General features: G+C 44.8%; 1 protein-coding gene across 2 annotated transcripts in view; it reads right to left on the reverse strand.

Moving 5' to 3' along the window:
- RAPGEF5 (Rap guanine nucleotide exchange factor 5) overlaps positions 1-16821 on the reverse strand; it is a 162570-nt gene that overhangs the window by 47840 nt on the left and 97909 nt on the right. For both annotated transcript variants that reach the window (XM_063324995.1, XM_063324996.1), the window contains one exon: positions 16554-16642. In XM_063324995.1, the coding sequence (XP_063181065.1) occupies positions 16554-16642 (89 nt within the window). The remainder of the gene's footprint in view (positions 1-16553; positions 16643-16821) is intronic.

The following is a 16821-nucleotide window of genomic DNA, read 5'->3' on the forward strand; positions in this document are numbered from 1 at the left end:
GAACCGTGCTCTTGTGCAAGGACATTTGGCTGCTTGCAATAGACAGTAGTTCAACGTTACACTTTTGAGAAAGAACGCCTTTATTTTGATAATTTTCAAACTATTTTCATTCATCGGAGAGCTCAGCATTAGCTCGATTCAGCTGTACCATAATTACTCAGAGATTTTATTTGATGGCCTTGCTTATTTCAGTTAAACAAAGCAGGAATATTAAGCAATTACTGGATGAAAGCCCAGTGGGGTAATTTTATAAAGGTGTATGTTCACTTTTGCCATTATTTCAGATTTTTAGTGCTATTTATTGATTTAGTCACATAAAATACAGCCAGAATACAACTGTCGGATAGGTATAACTTTGGACTGGTATAGCCCAGCTTTCTTCTTTTGTATTTTTCTTTTCCAAGTCGTATGAGATACCGTATCTTTCATGCACAAACTGGAAAGCATCTAATCAAGAGATGCATTCTGTACCTTGTAGAAATTGTTTGTTCAGTTTTTACCCCTTCATCAACACTGCCAGCTGCTCCTTGGACTTCCACAGGGCACAGAGGAATCTCCTTGGCCAAGATGTAAACCGTACCTTTCTGCAAAAGCATACATGAACCCAACGCAGTGCTCCGGATAAAGGTAAAAATTGTGAACTGCAGTAACAGGATACTGTAATAAACTAGGCCTCTTGGCTCATCTGCTCCATAACCATGTTCCACCACTACACATAACAACATCTGGCCCTGACCAGTGCTTGATGCCATCTTTCATTTCTATAGCTCTTTTTGGCCGCAAGTCCCAGCACGTTTTTTATAAAGCCTGCTTTATTTTTCCAGTTTACAGAGAAAGGGAGGCAGACACGAGCTCAGCGGAGGTGGGAGGGACCTGCCAAAGTTGAGAGTACTAACCCAGTGTCCTCACTCCCCTTCTGCTCATCGCTCCACGGTCCCATGTAGATGATACTGGTGCATTTGACCTCCTGCCAGTGAGGCCAAATCCACCAAATGTGAGACTCAGATGGTGATCCCACTGCAAATCACCTTTCCCTACCGCATTTCCCAACCTTTTTCAAATCAAATAGGCTAACAGTACTTCCCTTCAGCATTTATTTTTCTTTCTTGTTCCCTAAAGGGAAAAGGCTTTTGCGGCTGAAACTGTCTGTCCAACTGTCTGTCAGTCTTGCTCTCCCTTACCCCTGTAGCTTTTGAATCTGTTGACAAATTTCAACCGGATTCGAGACAGGGCATCAAGTTTTTAAAGACACTATGTTCCTCTAAGTAATGAGAGCAAGCGCATCTGCAGAAGCAAGAGAGAGCCAAATTATTGTTCCACTGAAGTAAGGGCTGCCATGTAAGCACAGCCATGTTTGTAGACATAAAATAACTCAGCTAGAAGAGATGAAGTGATTGTGCCTCAAGCTACTGCTAGGAGGACTGCGGGTTTTTTGATTAAAAGATAGAATCTCAAACACCTGGACTACTAGCATCACTGAGATAGCCTCCTTATTTAAAATTCTGCGAACTGCGCCCATAGCCAGTTTCTCTAACAAGGCTTCCTATTGCTGCTGTTCCCATCCCTCTGCTGCACCGGGTTGCTGGGTCTTCTCTTAGTGGACCCTGTAAATTCCCAGGGTCTGGGGACTGTCTCTTACTTTGCATAGCACCAGTCACAGACACTGTGGCTTCTGAATGACTGTATATATGTAAAATGATAACTCGTTGTCTTCCCGCATTTGTTTCTGCAAATAAGGGGTTTTTTTCATTAATTTGTTATTCAGTTTGTCGTTAAGGCAAATTATAAAAACCCATTTGTAATTATTTTTCTTTTCTTACTAAGCACCAGCATCCTTTCTATATCATCCGTGGCTAGTCTATGGAAAATCATCAATTACATGATGACAGTCTCCTTAAACAGACTGCAATCACTTGTCCACGGCTGCAGACCGGCAGACAGTTCTGATGGGTGTAACACTACCTATAGCTTCTTTCAGGTTACCAAATAGTGAGCATGTATTTATTGTTACTAAAGAGTGCCTGCCAGAGAAGGTAGCGAGGCTTCCTCTTAAGGGAAGACTCGGAGGATTACATACAACTCTTCAGCTAGCTAAATACTTCCTACACAAGAACATATATTTAAAAGCAATTTTCCAAATCAGTTTTTAGAAACACATCACCGATTACAGTAAATATACAGGAGCTAGAATCAATTCCATTAGGAGCTGCTGTTTTAAAGACATGGCTGTCCACATCCCAGAAGGACAATGAAGTATAATATGCAAGCTCATTTAATCACTGTATCCAATTACAAGGAGGAATAAATCATCACACACATGCCTATGTCTGAATTTTAAAAAGTAAATAAATCATGAACAGTCAAGCCAAACGTTGTGAATCTCTAGATTCACAGATTTGCAGGGGAAGTGGTGCATTCACTTCTCATTGGAAACGAGAGTATCCAGAAACTATTAACATCTAATTATTTGAAGATAAATATAAAAGCTGCCTTTTTTTTTTGTTCCGTTTGGAACCTGATCATACAGAACTGCCATTCTTTGCAGTAGGGAACACAAATCCTGACAAACATTGACCTCAACTAAGCTTGTATATTGTTTAATGACAGACTTTCCTGGTCTCTCTGCCCTGATCCATACCCAAGACTCCCCTAAGTCACAGGGGTTCAGAAGAGGAGCTGGGCCTTCTGCTAATGCTACAAATTACAGCACTTTGGGCAAGTGCAACTTGCTTTGGGCAAGTTTACCCTTTGCTGTAAACACCCTCATCCCAGACCTACATGACCGTACCCTCTAGGAGGATCTGAATTCTCTCCATTTGTCAAGAAAACCCAATACAGCAGTTTCCTGCAAAGCTGATGGCATTTTTGTGTTCTTCAGATGCTTTTAGAAAATTGTTATTAAAGATTTATCCTTCTTTGTAATCAAGAATATAGTTGTAACTTCCCAAATTGCATCTTACTAACCTTGATTCGCTGAACAAATTTCCTGTCCTTTAAGCCAAGCTGTTAAATCAAATGGCCTAAGCATGTCAAAACCCTCACCCAAGTATGATCAGATTCTCATTAATACTAACAGAATCTGTATGCACACATCAAAGAAAAAAACTGTTCAAAATATTTACATAAGCTCCATAAGCAACCCCTAAGATGTGCCAAAGCTTTTGCCTAGAGAGGTGGGCCATCACACTGGAGACTAACAAAATTTGCCTCAACCCAGCAACACCACACTGGGATAGACCTCAGGAAAACACTTTCTTGCTGCTTTGCAATGGAAGAGAAACATTTGGGAGAGTACTGAAGGTCTGGAGAACATATGGGAGAAGCCCAGCTTCAGTTGTCAGAGACCCTCCTCTGCCTACAGGTTTAGACTTACCTTGGCCAACGGGCCCAGGGCTCCTGCCTGAGGACCCACATCCCAAAATCTCCATGCGTGTGCTTTGGGGCTTCTGCCCACAGGAAGGCTCAGGGGGCCAACGGACAGGGGGGTGCCATGGTGGCAATGGCTCCCCAGGATCTCACACTGTCCTGGGGAAGGGCTCCCTGCCCACCGATCAGCCCTGCTGGGCAGAGCACACAGCCCCGGCACTGACACCATCTTCAAAGCGTTTGCAAGCTGCATGTGGTCCAAGAGCCCTGCACTGCTGTCACAAGGAGAGCAAGAAGGGAGCAGACAGAGTCCCTTTGCTTCCCAGGCCCTGTGGGGGGACACTCTTTCTCTGGGTCGGGAGAGAGAGGACAGCCAGGAGCCCCCAGCGCGGCCAGGGCTGCCTCCTCACAGCCAGGCTGGGCTGGAGCGGGCCAGAAGTCTGCATCTGTTTGCCCATCCTCAGCTGCCCCGCTTTGTTCGTCCCCATGTAGGTGAAGGTGGAGGTGAGGAGGCGTTTCACCTGCCGGGATGCAGGGCAGGTGCGTGTGTGTGTGCGTGTGTGATGAATTTCTCAATCATCCAGTTGTTGCCTCCCTGCTGCTGCTTGCTGGCATGCACTGGGATGGCAATTTTCCAGCCATCCATTACAGAGTCATCTCCGCAGACAGCAATGCAACTGTACGAGGAGAAGCCGTAGTCACCTTCATAGGCTAAATGTTTGCATTTGCCCCTTATTGGTGGTTTCTGTGGTTTGGGGCATGCAAAACATTGCTCGCTGCTGCTTTAAGAATTTGAATTAAACCCCCTTGACAACAGGGATCTGACAAATGCTATTTGTTTGTGGCTGTTTTTCACTGTTGTTTGTTTGCTTGCTGCTTCCAGCTTGTGGCTGTGCATCCCCTGTGATGTACTAACAGTAACAACAAACAAAATCCCACAGACAAGGCTCCTGTCGGGGCGAGGAATGAAACCCAACAAGGGCTTCATTATTGTGTTGATGCCGGGGCCCTCAAATAACGACTGGGAAAGAACAAAACCAGTATCTCGCTTTCTGTTTTGAGCTGCAGTGGTTCCAAGAGAGACGCCAACCAGCCCTAAATCCTAAGAAACAGGGGTGAAAGAGGGTTAAAGAAAGGCTGTGTGGGGAATTGGTAGAGCCTTGTGGGCAGGAGGAGGAGGAGGAGGGATAATGGCAGGAGGGGGATGCAGGGGCAGGAGAGAAATTGAAAAGCAAGAGAAGGTGAGGTATAAAGGCCTCTAGCCGTCCCGGGTCAGACAGCATGAGTTCTCCATGATTACATCCCTGATTTCTGGCAATTTATCAAAACTCAAGTTCAAGCAAAGGAATAAAATCACAATTCATCCCAAATGTTGTCACAAGAAAGCCTAAGTTTTTTTTATTATTAGCTTCCATCAAAATTAGATCCATCAATGCTGCCACTTTATTTACATTGATCTATTTTCCCCGTCCTCCCACCGCCCAAGTTTTTTGCCCTTGGTGTCCTTGAAAACAAGCCGCTACATTTTCACTTCAGAGAGAGAGTACTGATTTGGTTTCGGAAAGATCTCACAAGCGTTTCTGAACTGAGACTAAGTCATCTCATGATCTCAGCCTGGCTCGGGAGACGGCGATGTGAGCTGCTGCCACGGCTACAACTCACATCGGCATTTTTCACCTTGTCTAAAAGATGGGACAAGCAATTTACTTTATTGCAGTAACTGATGCTATTCCAAAAAGCTCTTTCTGTCAGAGCCAGCTACAGTCAGTGAGAGTAACTGACATCTCACGAGAAACCTTTGGCTGTCAAAGTGCTGTAATTCCACTCCTATTTCAATCTGTGAAAGGATCAAAATTGACTTTAAAAAAAAAAAAAGAAAAAAGGCAGGATTGTCTCCAATGCCAACCACATAGACTCTCCTAAAAGGTGCTATATACCCCAACTGACACCAAACTGGATCAAGCCTTTCCTTCTAAAAAAGCGACAGCAATTTAAAGCCTGCATTATGAGCTTACCAATTGCAGTTAATGCACAAAGCTTCTGAATTTATGCCAAGTGCATTCTGCTCCATTATCTCCCTTCCAGACAGGCCCCTCCGCTCTCACAAAAGTATTCCTACTAAAAGCATCTATTTCTGCATCCAACAGCCCATTTTCTGACTTGCCCACTAAAATCAAAACCTACCAAGATAACACAGACCACAGCAGAATCCCCTGCCAGCCTCACCCAGCACACAGCAAATCTGGACGTCGGTAGCTGCAGCCACAGCTGCTCGTTCCCCTCTTTTTTCCTTGGACACGATAGAAAAGGCAGCAGCCAGCGTTAGGGCAAGGCGAGAGCCAAACTCTGTTGCACTGGATAACTCGGAGTGTGCTGGCACCAGTTTGCCGCTGCCACAGACGGGTTTCTCAAGCAAGTGCGTTTATTCCACACAGCAAGCAGAGGCGTTGGGCGCTGTAATGCAGCTCAGGGTTGGCAGCTGTTAAGGGAGGTCTTAAGAGCCCGCAGAAAACCTCATCAGGCACTACGCGTAGGGGCAAAAAGCAGAAATCTGTTGCAAATTAATGGCTCACAAAGAAGTCTCAGGCTGTGGCTTTTTGCTCTTCGTTTCCCTGGGCGTCCTCTGAGCACAGGGATTTACAGAAAATGGTTAGGTGGGAAAGAAAACAACTGCATCAGCACACTGTACAAGTAAGTATCACCTAACGGTAGTAACGGGCAACATGACAGGGAGCTTAGTAAAGTAACGATAATTGTAGTTTGGCTATAGCCAAAACCAGCCCCGCTCCTGCTCACAAAAAGACTGAGGCCGCTACTTCCATAATACCATGAAACCATTTGAACTCGGGGCACGTTAAGAAGGATTGCGGGGGAAGGAGGAATTAACAGCATGAGAGTAAATTTAGTTCACAAGGGGAAAAAAGCAGCTTTGAAGAACAGATTTCTTTCAGATTCTTAATACACAACCTCAAAGCACAGGTCTTCAGTGAATCCATCCTTCCACCCTGTGGGCGGGGAATGAACACGCTCTTTATATTCCTCAGAAAATGTTAATCTCACAAAAAAATCATTGTATTCTATAGCAACTTCCAGCACTGGAAACACTGGAATTCAAACCCTGAAGACAGTGCGTGAACTGTATTCTTGGACTCAAAGATGCAGCAAGTACGTCAAGATACAGTTTCATGTTTTCAGCATTCTTACATAAAAACTCCCCCACCCCATGAAAGCGTCTTTAAAAAAAAAATCTTTCAGAGCACCATATCCGAGTTTTATAACGTTACGGAATCAGCGCTCAGGCAGGAGTGCTCTGCTGTATTCTGAGAACAAGCTTTCGACTTAACAGCCATCTCACTAATGCTACTAGCAACACAGAGTCATTAATGGACAAACACCCTGACGTATGTCAGCAAGTGGTCAATCTCTGTGTTGTGGAAGAGGAACACAAAAAGAGAGTACTGAAGACAACGTCCAGTTTTCCAATGGTCTGCCGGTCAGGGGTTAATAGTAAAAAGCCTTAAGAAGGAAGGAAAGGAGAACAACACGAAGCGGTAAGATCGAGTGAATACCCAGGAAAGATGGCAGACCTGCAGTGAAGGGCCTGATGGTTGGGGTTCCTGCAGGACTGCACAGTTTGTGGCTCCTGCTGCAGGAACAGGACATGCAGACACTTCATAAGAAGCAGCAACACTGATATTTCAGTTTTGCATTTCCAGTTCCTGCTCTCACAGTTAAATGACCTGCCAACCCACACACCATCTGTTGCTATTCCTCTGAAGCTACTCTCTTACAGATCAGGTCTCACTTTTCCTCTACTAGAAACAGCAGCTTTGAGATAACTGTATGTGGTTTATAATTAGTCAGCTTTAATGAGCCACATTCCAGGAAAACATAAAGGCAGGGCTGTATCTGGGAGCTGAGAGGATCCAGAAAGTTGTGTCACCTTCAGAGTAGGGGCTGTCCTCTCCCTTCATGGGTTTCACATTCGGTGGTTTGATCCCACCACTGCTGCAGGGGAACGGATCTCCAGTAGGCAGAAGTCACTAAGAGTTACCATAGTTTAGACTCATTTCAGAACCTATGACTTTTTGCTAAGCCAATATTGACTGCTTTTGCCTTTGACGTTCGTACGGCTCACTAGAGCCAGTATGACATTAGTTGCAACAGAAGGGATCTGTCCTGCTTCATCTCCACACCTGCAGCCGTGGAATTGACCCAACCTCCTTTGTAGCGTTTAAGCCAGACACGGAATCAGCCCAAGTGGTTGGCATACTTCTAAGATGACATCTCCCCTGTCAAGAGATCTCGTTGGCATCAGCACTGTGCAGTGACTCAGTTTTCCTTTTTGCCTTCATAGCCCTCAGTCCCAGCCTCCCGACCGGGGAACACTAGGTATTTGTGCTAGATGTGACGCTGACCAGCCATGCTCAAGTGATTAGAAAAGGACTCAGACTAAGGCAGAAACTAAGAGGCAACCTCTACTATTCTTTTTATCACTAAAATACAAGCATTTTTATAAAATAAAACCTTGCAAGTATTTTTTTATCCCTTCCACACTCCACACTCACTTCTTGGCCTAACACCACCAGACAATCACCAGTTATCAAAAGCACTATTCCGAAAAAAGTTCTACAGAAATATTTCTCAAATATACCAACATGTCTCTTTATAATCTCAGCTCCTTAATGCATCTGTTAATTTAGAGATATATATGACCATATATCCTTTCATAGATTTCAAACACTTACTCCGTCGGTTTCATAATTCATATTGCCTAGAGCTCCAATGTCATTAGGGTGAAAGTGATTTTACAAATAACAAATTAAAATTCTTTAGGGACACACTGGCTTTCCAGAAACCTTACCAAATTCCCAGCGTCCAAACAACTTGTCTCCCAGGTACCTCATCAAAATGTTTGTATCACCCAAGTCTGTTTTGCAGTACAACAAATGAACACATTCTGCCTTTTACAGCTAAGAAAAAAAAGGAAAAAAAAAGCCTCTTTCACTGTCTAAAGAAAATTATGAAACTTCACCCCTAAAAAAGTTCTCCTGCTAGACCTGCACTTCACAGTTCCTTTCTGCTTAAAACACTAAGATCATCAAAACCCTTCATATTGTCTACAGCGTGCATCGTCATAGTAAATGGTTTCACACTAGGCTTTCATGACGGCTCCTTATCACCTTCTCACATAGTAAAAGGTGACAACTAGCTATAATGAACAACAGAATTATAGAGAAAAGACTGAAGAACTAAGAATACTATGACAGAATTGACTAATCATATACAGTGGGTAGCTTCTTCTTTTGCAAATTTTACTCAAACACAAAACACATGAAACGCTTGGGGCCCTGCCATCATCCCAAGCTATTCTTGCACAGGGTACAAAAAATTTTATTTAGATGCTTGAGGTGCCCAAAGGTGCCCAGGTGCTCCTGGGCACACTGAAACCACGTGTTTGTCTGATGACTACCTTGGTTCCTTCCCCTTCTTGAAAGGGTCTACTATGCTAAGTATTTGTGGTGATGAACTGAAAAAATACCATCAATATCTACAGAGAGAGTCCTGATCATTAAGGACGCTCATCATTCCCCATGCTGCCTCTAGTTTCCCAGCCATTGGACATAACAGTGAAACAACCCAGGAGAAGCATCCCAGGACTCTGCCTTTCTGAAAGTTTGCCCTAAATAAGCTTCAGTGCCCAAGAGCAGAACTTTTTTCAGGCTCAGTGTCCTCATTTCCCAGAAATAACTGCCTGAGCGCCTGCCAGGAGACAGTATCTTAGACATGTTTCCCTCGCCGGCATTTCCTATTAGCTTAGGCACCACAGCGAGTGACACGCTGTCTGTAGTGAATCCCAGACGTGGCACTCCTTCTGCAAGCTGATTCAGCCCAATAATGTGACAGAAAATAATCCTACCAAAGGGGAAAAAAAAGAAGTTTCCTACTAAGATACTTAGATCTACTTGGCAATGAACAGGAGGACAACTGGAGGATGTCAGATCTTCCCATTTGAGCAGAAGCCAGTGTCACTGCCAGCAGCAGTTGGTCCCAACCTCATGCTATCCCCAGGGCTCCTGCCTCTCTCATCCCAGCTCCAGGTCCCACCACACCATTTGCACAGCCATTCAGCAGAAAACTGTTCACTCTCTAGTGCCAGAGGAGCTGATAACTCGCTCAGTTGTCCAACTGAAGGAACTAGTACCTTATTATGATAGGTAATATCATAATAGGCTGGAGCACCTATGCTGTGAGGAAAGGCTGAGAGAGTTGGGGTTGTTCAGCCTGGAGAAGAGAAGGCTCCAGGCAGACCTTATAGTGGCCTTTCAGTACCTAAAGGGGGCCTACAGGAAGGATGGGGAGGGACTCTTTATCAGGGAGCGTTATGATAGGACACCCGATAACAGCCTCAAACTGACAGAGGGCAGATTTAGATTGGATATGAGGAAGAAATTCCTTACTATGAGGGTGGTGAGGCACTGGAACAGGTCGCCCAGGGAAGCTGTCGATGCCCCATGCCTGGAAGTGTTCAAGGCCAGGCTGGATGGGGCTTTGAGCAGCCTGGTCTAGTGGGAGGTGTCCCTGCCCATGGCAGGGGGGTTGGAACTAGATGATCTTTAAGGTCCCTTCTAACCTGAACCATTCTGTGATTCTGTGACTATAACCTTAGATTCTGATTAACCGCTTCCAAACTGCAATGTGTGGCATGCAATGTACAGGGACAGAACAAAGATCCCCATAAAACAGAACCAGGTCTTTGACAGGGGCCAACAGAGGATGCCCAGGGGAAGAAAAAAAAACTAAGAAAAAGACAAATACAGAGTTACCTTTCTCTGACACGCCCTCCTAGGTTCCAGCAGCTGACAATGGAGACTTTCCAAACTGCAAGTTGTACTGATGTCACCGCACTCAGAATTTTGCCAGGATTTTGCCTAATTTGTTTTTAAACTCTTCCAAACTTTGGCTTCTACAAAATCCTCACAACAATGAGTTTCACAGTTAAGCTGTGCATCATTTTAAAAAAAAAAAAAAAGTCTCTTTATTATTTATAAACCAAATAATCTCACTGTGTTACAAAACACTTCCTGCATTATGAGAAGCAATGAATAATCTTCCCATACTCACCTTTCCCACACAATTCGTAGTCTTGCAGACTGCACCATGTGCCTCCTTCGCAGAAATTGCTTTTCTGTGCTGACCAGACCTAGACCATTTACTCTTAGATGTATTTAATCTGTACTTCTAACTGCCCTTGCTGCTCTTTTCATGCTTTTTTTAGTTCATTTACAACCTTTCTGAGCTGGTGGAGAAGAAGGAACCATATACATACCATATTACATAATTATACAATGTTATAACTATGGTTCTTGCTTGTCTTCTTTCCTAATTGTCCCAAATCCCATTGCCTTTTTGATCCATACTGATCAAAAATTTCCAAGAACCATCCACACTATCTCCAAAGACCTATTTTCTGCATGATATTAGCCAATTCAGCACCTCTGCTGAATATGTATAATAAGGATTTCCTTTTCTCCATGTCTGAAAATTCATTACTTTGCATTTTTCAAACTTGGGTCTCATCTGCAATTTTATCATGCAGTCACACAGACTTTTATTCCTTTCATCTTCCTTCAGCCACGGGGCTGGTTTGAGGGGGCACACTCCCAATTCATTTCCCCCGTCCTACACCGCCCCATTCTTACTACTTTCATGAGGCTATTTCTGAGTCGTATCAGCTTCCTCATCTAACTCACCTTGCGGAGACACCTACGCAAAGTTTGTCAGTACGATGACAGGACGACGCGGCAGCTCAAACAGGCAGTGAGGGGTGGGAGTAACAGATTGTACAAGAACATAATCTTGCATGGCCACCAAAGGTGAAACCACGGCTTCATTTATCATGAGTTCCTCTATCATTTAATCTTACCAGCACATTCTATTACGTCAGTTTTCATCCCACACTCAGCAGCACCCAGTCTTCAATGGAGACTTCGCTCCATTTTAAACACTGACAATTTACTCTTATGTTTCATTTTCTCTCTTTTAAGTCATCATCAGTCCTGAAAAGCATCTTCTCCCTTATCAAGAGGATCTTTTAACTTTCTTTAAGGAGTTTTGGCAAGGGACTTTATCAAAAGCATTCAGGAAATACAAATATAAGATATAGGCAGACCAGACCATATATACCTTCATAGTCCTTCAAATCTTTAACAGCTCTACAGGATACACAAGATCTCACTTCTCACTGAAAAAAACCCAAACGTTTCCCTTCCCTCAGTACAATATCTCTGCATGCATTTCTTCCTTCTACTTTTACTGTATCGCCACCCGATTTCCCAGCATAAAGTCACAACTTTCTGCTGTTTTGCATCTAATCAAACTCGTGCAAGCCAAGTTCAGCTGCTAAAGGCACCGGTCCTTCTCTCCTGCGCATCTCCCACTCCCTGCCACCCTCTCCCTGAGTCAGGGGCAAACTTTGTGCCACTGACAGACAGGTGGATCAGGAAACTGATCTGTCTTAAAACTAATAATTCAGTATTTCCTTGGCTAGTACCAACCAGGACCAGCTCCCTACTCAGCTCTGCTGACAGAGGCGACAGGCTGTAGAGGCTCAGAGGAACCAGGGCAGCAGCAGGAATGAGTGGCTGGGGAAGGCCAAGCTGCTGCTTTTGACTACAGCACCATTTTCTGCTGGAATAATGTATTGGTAAAATGACAGCCTTATTGCTTAGACGCTCACCAAATAGAACCATTTCTTTTAATTGGCATCACATTTTCCGCCTTCCTCTGCCACTGAAGCTGATTTATATGATAGATTACACACCACTGTTAAGGAGTTCAGCAATTTCATATCCGAGTTCCTTTAGAAGTCTTTGGGGAGTAACATCTGATCCTGGTGATTTGTTACTATTCATTTTATTGATTTATTCTAAACCTACTTCTACTGACACTCCGATTTGAGACAGCTTAGACTAATACTGCAGGAAGCAATGGTCCCGTACAAGAACCTCCCCAGGTTCTCCCACACTGAACACCGAGATAAACAATTATTTTAGCTTTTCTGTTATTCTTATGCTGATGTTGCTCCATGCGTGTTAACTCTGCTGAACTCATTCCTCTCCTAAAGGCATGTCAGTAATACGTGTTTAGCCCACTCAGTTTTCCTAAGACTTTGGGGAAAAGTTTACAAAAGCCCTCAAAATGATGACAGACAACATGTCGTTATAAAGGACTGGTAAGAGGAAGGGCCAGCAGGCATTTCTTCTCTCCATCCTACAAGCTGAAAGATAGGATCACAAAATGTTGGGCAAGTATTTATTCTCCTTGACATCAGTCCACACGCATCACATCATATGCTCATGTTGATTGTGTGGCAGTCAAAGGAGTATGTTTTTTAACACCTTTTACTTATCAGTAATAAAGCACAGTGAGCAAGAGTTCTAACAGCATCCTTTATAGCTAAGAAACAAACAAAAAATATCCAAAAGCAATAAGACTTTTTTGTCTTGGATTATGGAACAGAAGACAACACCTAGAAAGAGCAGAGCCGTACCCCTTTTTTGCAACATCATTTAGCAGCTGGCTGTGATCAGCTCATGCAAGACAGTACCACTCTCCTAAAAAGTCACACATAGTTAGTGCCATTACCAACATCAAAGCAGTGTCATTGGTGCAAGTGCAGAAACAGAATGGATTAAACAAAAGCAATGTCATCTTTGATGAGGATTACCCCAGGAGGTATGCCTTGCATTTTCTGCTTGGATATTGACACATTTGAAGTGTCTCTCTCAGTTCAATTCTTAAAACTTCAAACTGTCCTCTAAATGATGCACTCAGCAGACATCCCACAGTGATCCCAACAACCTTAGAGATGACTCAGAGAAGCTGTACATTACAGGAATTTAAAATTTCCACTCATCTCGTGGTAGGAAACAATAACTTGGAGGGGGGTACATTACAGGTTATAGAAATCAGTGAGATGAAAACTTTCTCCCTTTGAGATAGAAGGTTGGCAAGACTTTGTTACTGGCAAGCTCTGATTTAAGATGATGCCACAAGAACTCACATATATTCTGACTTAGTAATCACAAAAAAAAACCCTCAGTCATTGAACTGTTAAGTAGCTAAGCTTAAAGAGTCTTGTAGACCTCAGGCTTTCAAGACTTCCTTGCCTACAGAAGTCATCTGAGGAATGGACTAGCCTAGCTGTGCACCTTGCAATGTCCCCTTTAGCGTCCTCAGTTGCTGTGACAGTGTTCGGCCACACCACAGACACCGGGACTCTTCTTCGGGTCAGGTAAGAGAAGGTCTCCCCACCTATTTTTTTACAGAAGAGGATGCTGGAAGTGTTCAAGGCCAGGCTGGATGAGGCTTTGAGCAACCTGGTCTAGTGGGACGTGTCCCTGCCCATGGCAGGGGGGTTGGAACTAGAGGATTTTTACGGTCCCTTCCAACCCAAACCATTCTACACTGCAGTAGAACGCTTAAGCTATCTCGCTACAGGTTTAGTGGCAGCTGAAGGGAACCTTGAGGCCTGGGCTGGACCCCAGTTAAATTTATTCCAGAGCAGCCCCAAAGCTTCTCTTTACTCTCCCAGCTGCAAGCGGTACCTGCTGAGTTGGGCTAGACAATGGAGGATGGCTGGGAGAAACACATGGTACATCATTCAGCCATGTCAGCGTTTACAAAAAGCGGTGCTCCATGACCATGCTAGCCCCAGGAGATAGTGGATATTTTTTTAATGACCACAGAGGGTTGCAGTTATGATTTGTTATACAAAGGGTGGGAACGAAAACATGCAGAGCATCCGTCCTTGGGAAGCAGTGCAAAGGGTCGAGCAGGACAACAGCCCCCAGCACACCAGCATATGTAAGAACAGCTCTTTCTCATGTTCTTTACAGACACAAATAAGCAAACCGGGTTGGGGGTTGCAGGGAATGCAGGAGGCCAAGGAAGTCATCCTGGAACTGGCAAACCGACAGCAGGAACAGCAGCTGGGTACAACAACATCGTCCTTTTATGTTCCGCAAAGCTACGCCTGCTAAAACACAAGCCTGTGGGATTCTGCAACTCGACCATCCTCTGAGATGGGCCAGACTGGAACTACAAAAAATACAAAGAACAGCAAATCCAAGCACGCAAACAACAGAAAGATGCCTTCAGGTGCACACACAAAGACGTACATATCGATGTCGATATCCCATACTTCCTTGTGCCAAATGCCACTCAGTCTGCAAAACAGACTGATAAAAACCATTACAGGGGTACCTTCCACATAAAATATCGGGAAATATAACTCCCAAAACCTTTCACTGTGACAACATTCTGTATTACCAGATTAATAAAGTTAGAAGAAAACAGTATATGGTGAACTACCCTTGAGGGAATGGAGGGCCGCTGGGCAAGGTTTAGCACACTTCTTTGTGATGGCAAAAAACTGAAGCCACAGCTACTTTGTTCTGCCCCTGGGATCCAGTTAACCCTGGCTACAGGGCAGAGCTAATTGTTTCTTTCTAGAAGGAGTTAGGATAAGGCAGAAGAGGTGAGAGGAAGCCAATCAACCTTTAAATACATTACCATCTGCTAACAACCAGGCAAGTAGTGGTTTAGCATTTGTTTTGAGGGCAGTTTACCAGCCCCTCTCTATAACAATAAGAACAGGCTTATGAACAGCCTCCTGGTGATGGGGGGAGAGAGAGCAAAGAGAAAAGAAAGAAAAGGTAGTACACGTGAGAATATACACAGCATCTAATGCTTTACTAAGGAGTGCTTCGTATTTACGAACACTAAAATATAATGCATATCACTAGTGAAAATCTCATTGTTTTCCAGTAAGATTGTGAGCTTATAAAAAAAAGATGAAGCAGACTATAAAGACAGGCAGGTAATGTCACTCACTCTGCATATGATAAACATTAATGGAGAAACTTATTCTGGATCCAACATTTGACTTTAAAGGGACAAGGAAAGACCCTCACTACGCTGCCTAAGAGCTGGCTCAAGTAAATTCCACTCAGAACTAGTCTGAGGGCATTTGTGGAAGTAAAACAATCACAGTCTCTCTCTGCACTAAATATTAATGTCTAGGCAGACAAAAGCAGCGCTAGGAATACCATAATAATATCACCAGCAGACGCTCTATATGTTTCTTCAGGGCATTCACACATCAGCACTAGGAATATGCCTATTGTCCCACATTAAACTAATGACTTGTTCCAAAAACCCAATCTCAACGTTCCTCTGGGAATCGCAGATGTTATTTATATTTTCAGTCACCTAAAAGGATTAAAGTGTGTTTATTCTCAGTAATCTCATTTGGAGAGAGAGAGATATATACAGGCAGCAGGAGTATGCGTTTTAACCCTATTGGGAACGATGAAATGCACGGCTCCATTTACAGCCAGCTGCCTTCCTCAGCTCTTCAGTATTCGGGACCTCCGAAAGTGTCACCGGCCTGGCCGCTTTCATTAAAACTATCTATGGATTGCAGGTCGCAGGCACTCCTGATAAACTATCCCAGGAGCTCTTGGTGACAGCAAGCTCCGCATAGTGCCAAGAGATCCAGCTGAAAATTAAACTGCATGTCAAGTAGCCCGATCAATATAATAATTGCTCTAGGCTGGAGCAAATTACAATCTCTGGTTGAAAACACACCAGTACAGCATCAGGCTATACGCTGTATCCTGAGTTATGAGGAAATCTATATATAAGGCGTGCTTACGAAACAGAAGATGAGCCAAAGTACCGGGGTGGTGGTAAAACGCGTACTTAGCCAGGAGGCTGAAGTGCACAGCAAGAATTGTGATCAATGTAATGACAGCCGCAGGCTACGAGGAACGGCAGCTTCTGCCCGAAGAGCCACGGGTACCGCACCGGGCACGCCGCAGCCTGCGCCTCCCAGCCACCACCGAAAGCCCAACATTAAAGAAAGGCTGAAGTTGCCGCTAATCGGGTGGCTCCCGCTAATTGCCGGCATTCCTGCCCCGCCGCCCCGCTTCGCCACCTCCCCACAGCCGCACGCTTTCGGCTTCCTCCCCACATTGCACCGGCTTGAACACCGGGATGGCAGCCGGCTTTCGGGACCGGCGCTGGGCCCGGCACCTCTCCCCCATCCCCGCCCAGAGCCGGGGACAGGCGCTTCCCCGGCGGCCGCCGCCTTCCATCCCCGCGCCGGGTTCGCTCCTTACCCGTCTCTTTGTCCTGGGCGGCTTCCAGGTGCAGGTCGCTGAGGAGATGCTCCAAAATCTTCTCCGGCGTCCCCGACACCACCACGTATCTGTCGGAAAGCAGAGAGTCGCCGGAGTCATCCTCGGTGGAGGACTGCGAGCGGCTGCTCCACTCGTCCTCCTCGTCCTCCTCGTCGATGTACTTGAAGTAAGGCACGTCGAAGGTGGGCAGCGGCCGCTCCCCGCCGCGGCCCGCCAGCGCCTCGGGCACCCGCACCCTGCCGCTCCC

This window comes from Chroicocephalus ridibundus, chromosome 2, assembly GCF_963924245.1.
Source record: "Chroicocephalus ridibundus chromosome 2, bChrRid1.1, whole genome shotgun sequence".
Lineage (NCBI taxonomy): Eukaryota > Metazoa > Chordata > Aves > Charadriiformes > Laridae > Chroicocephalus > Chroicocephalus ridibundus.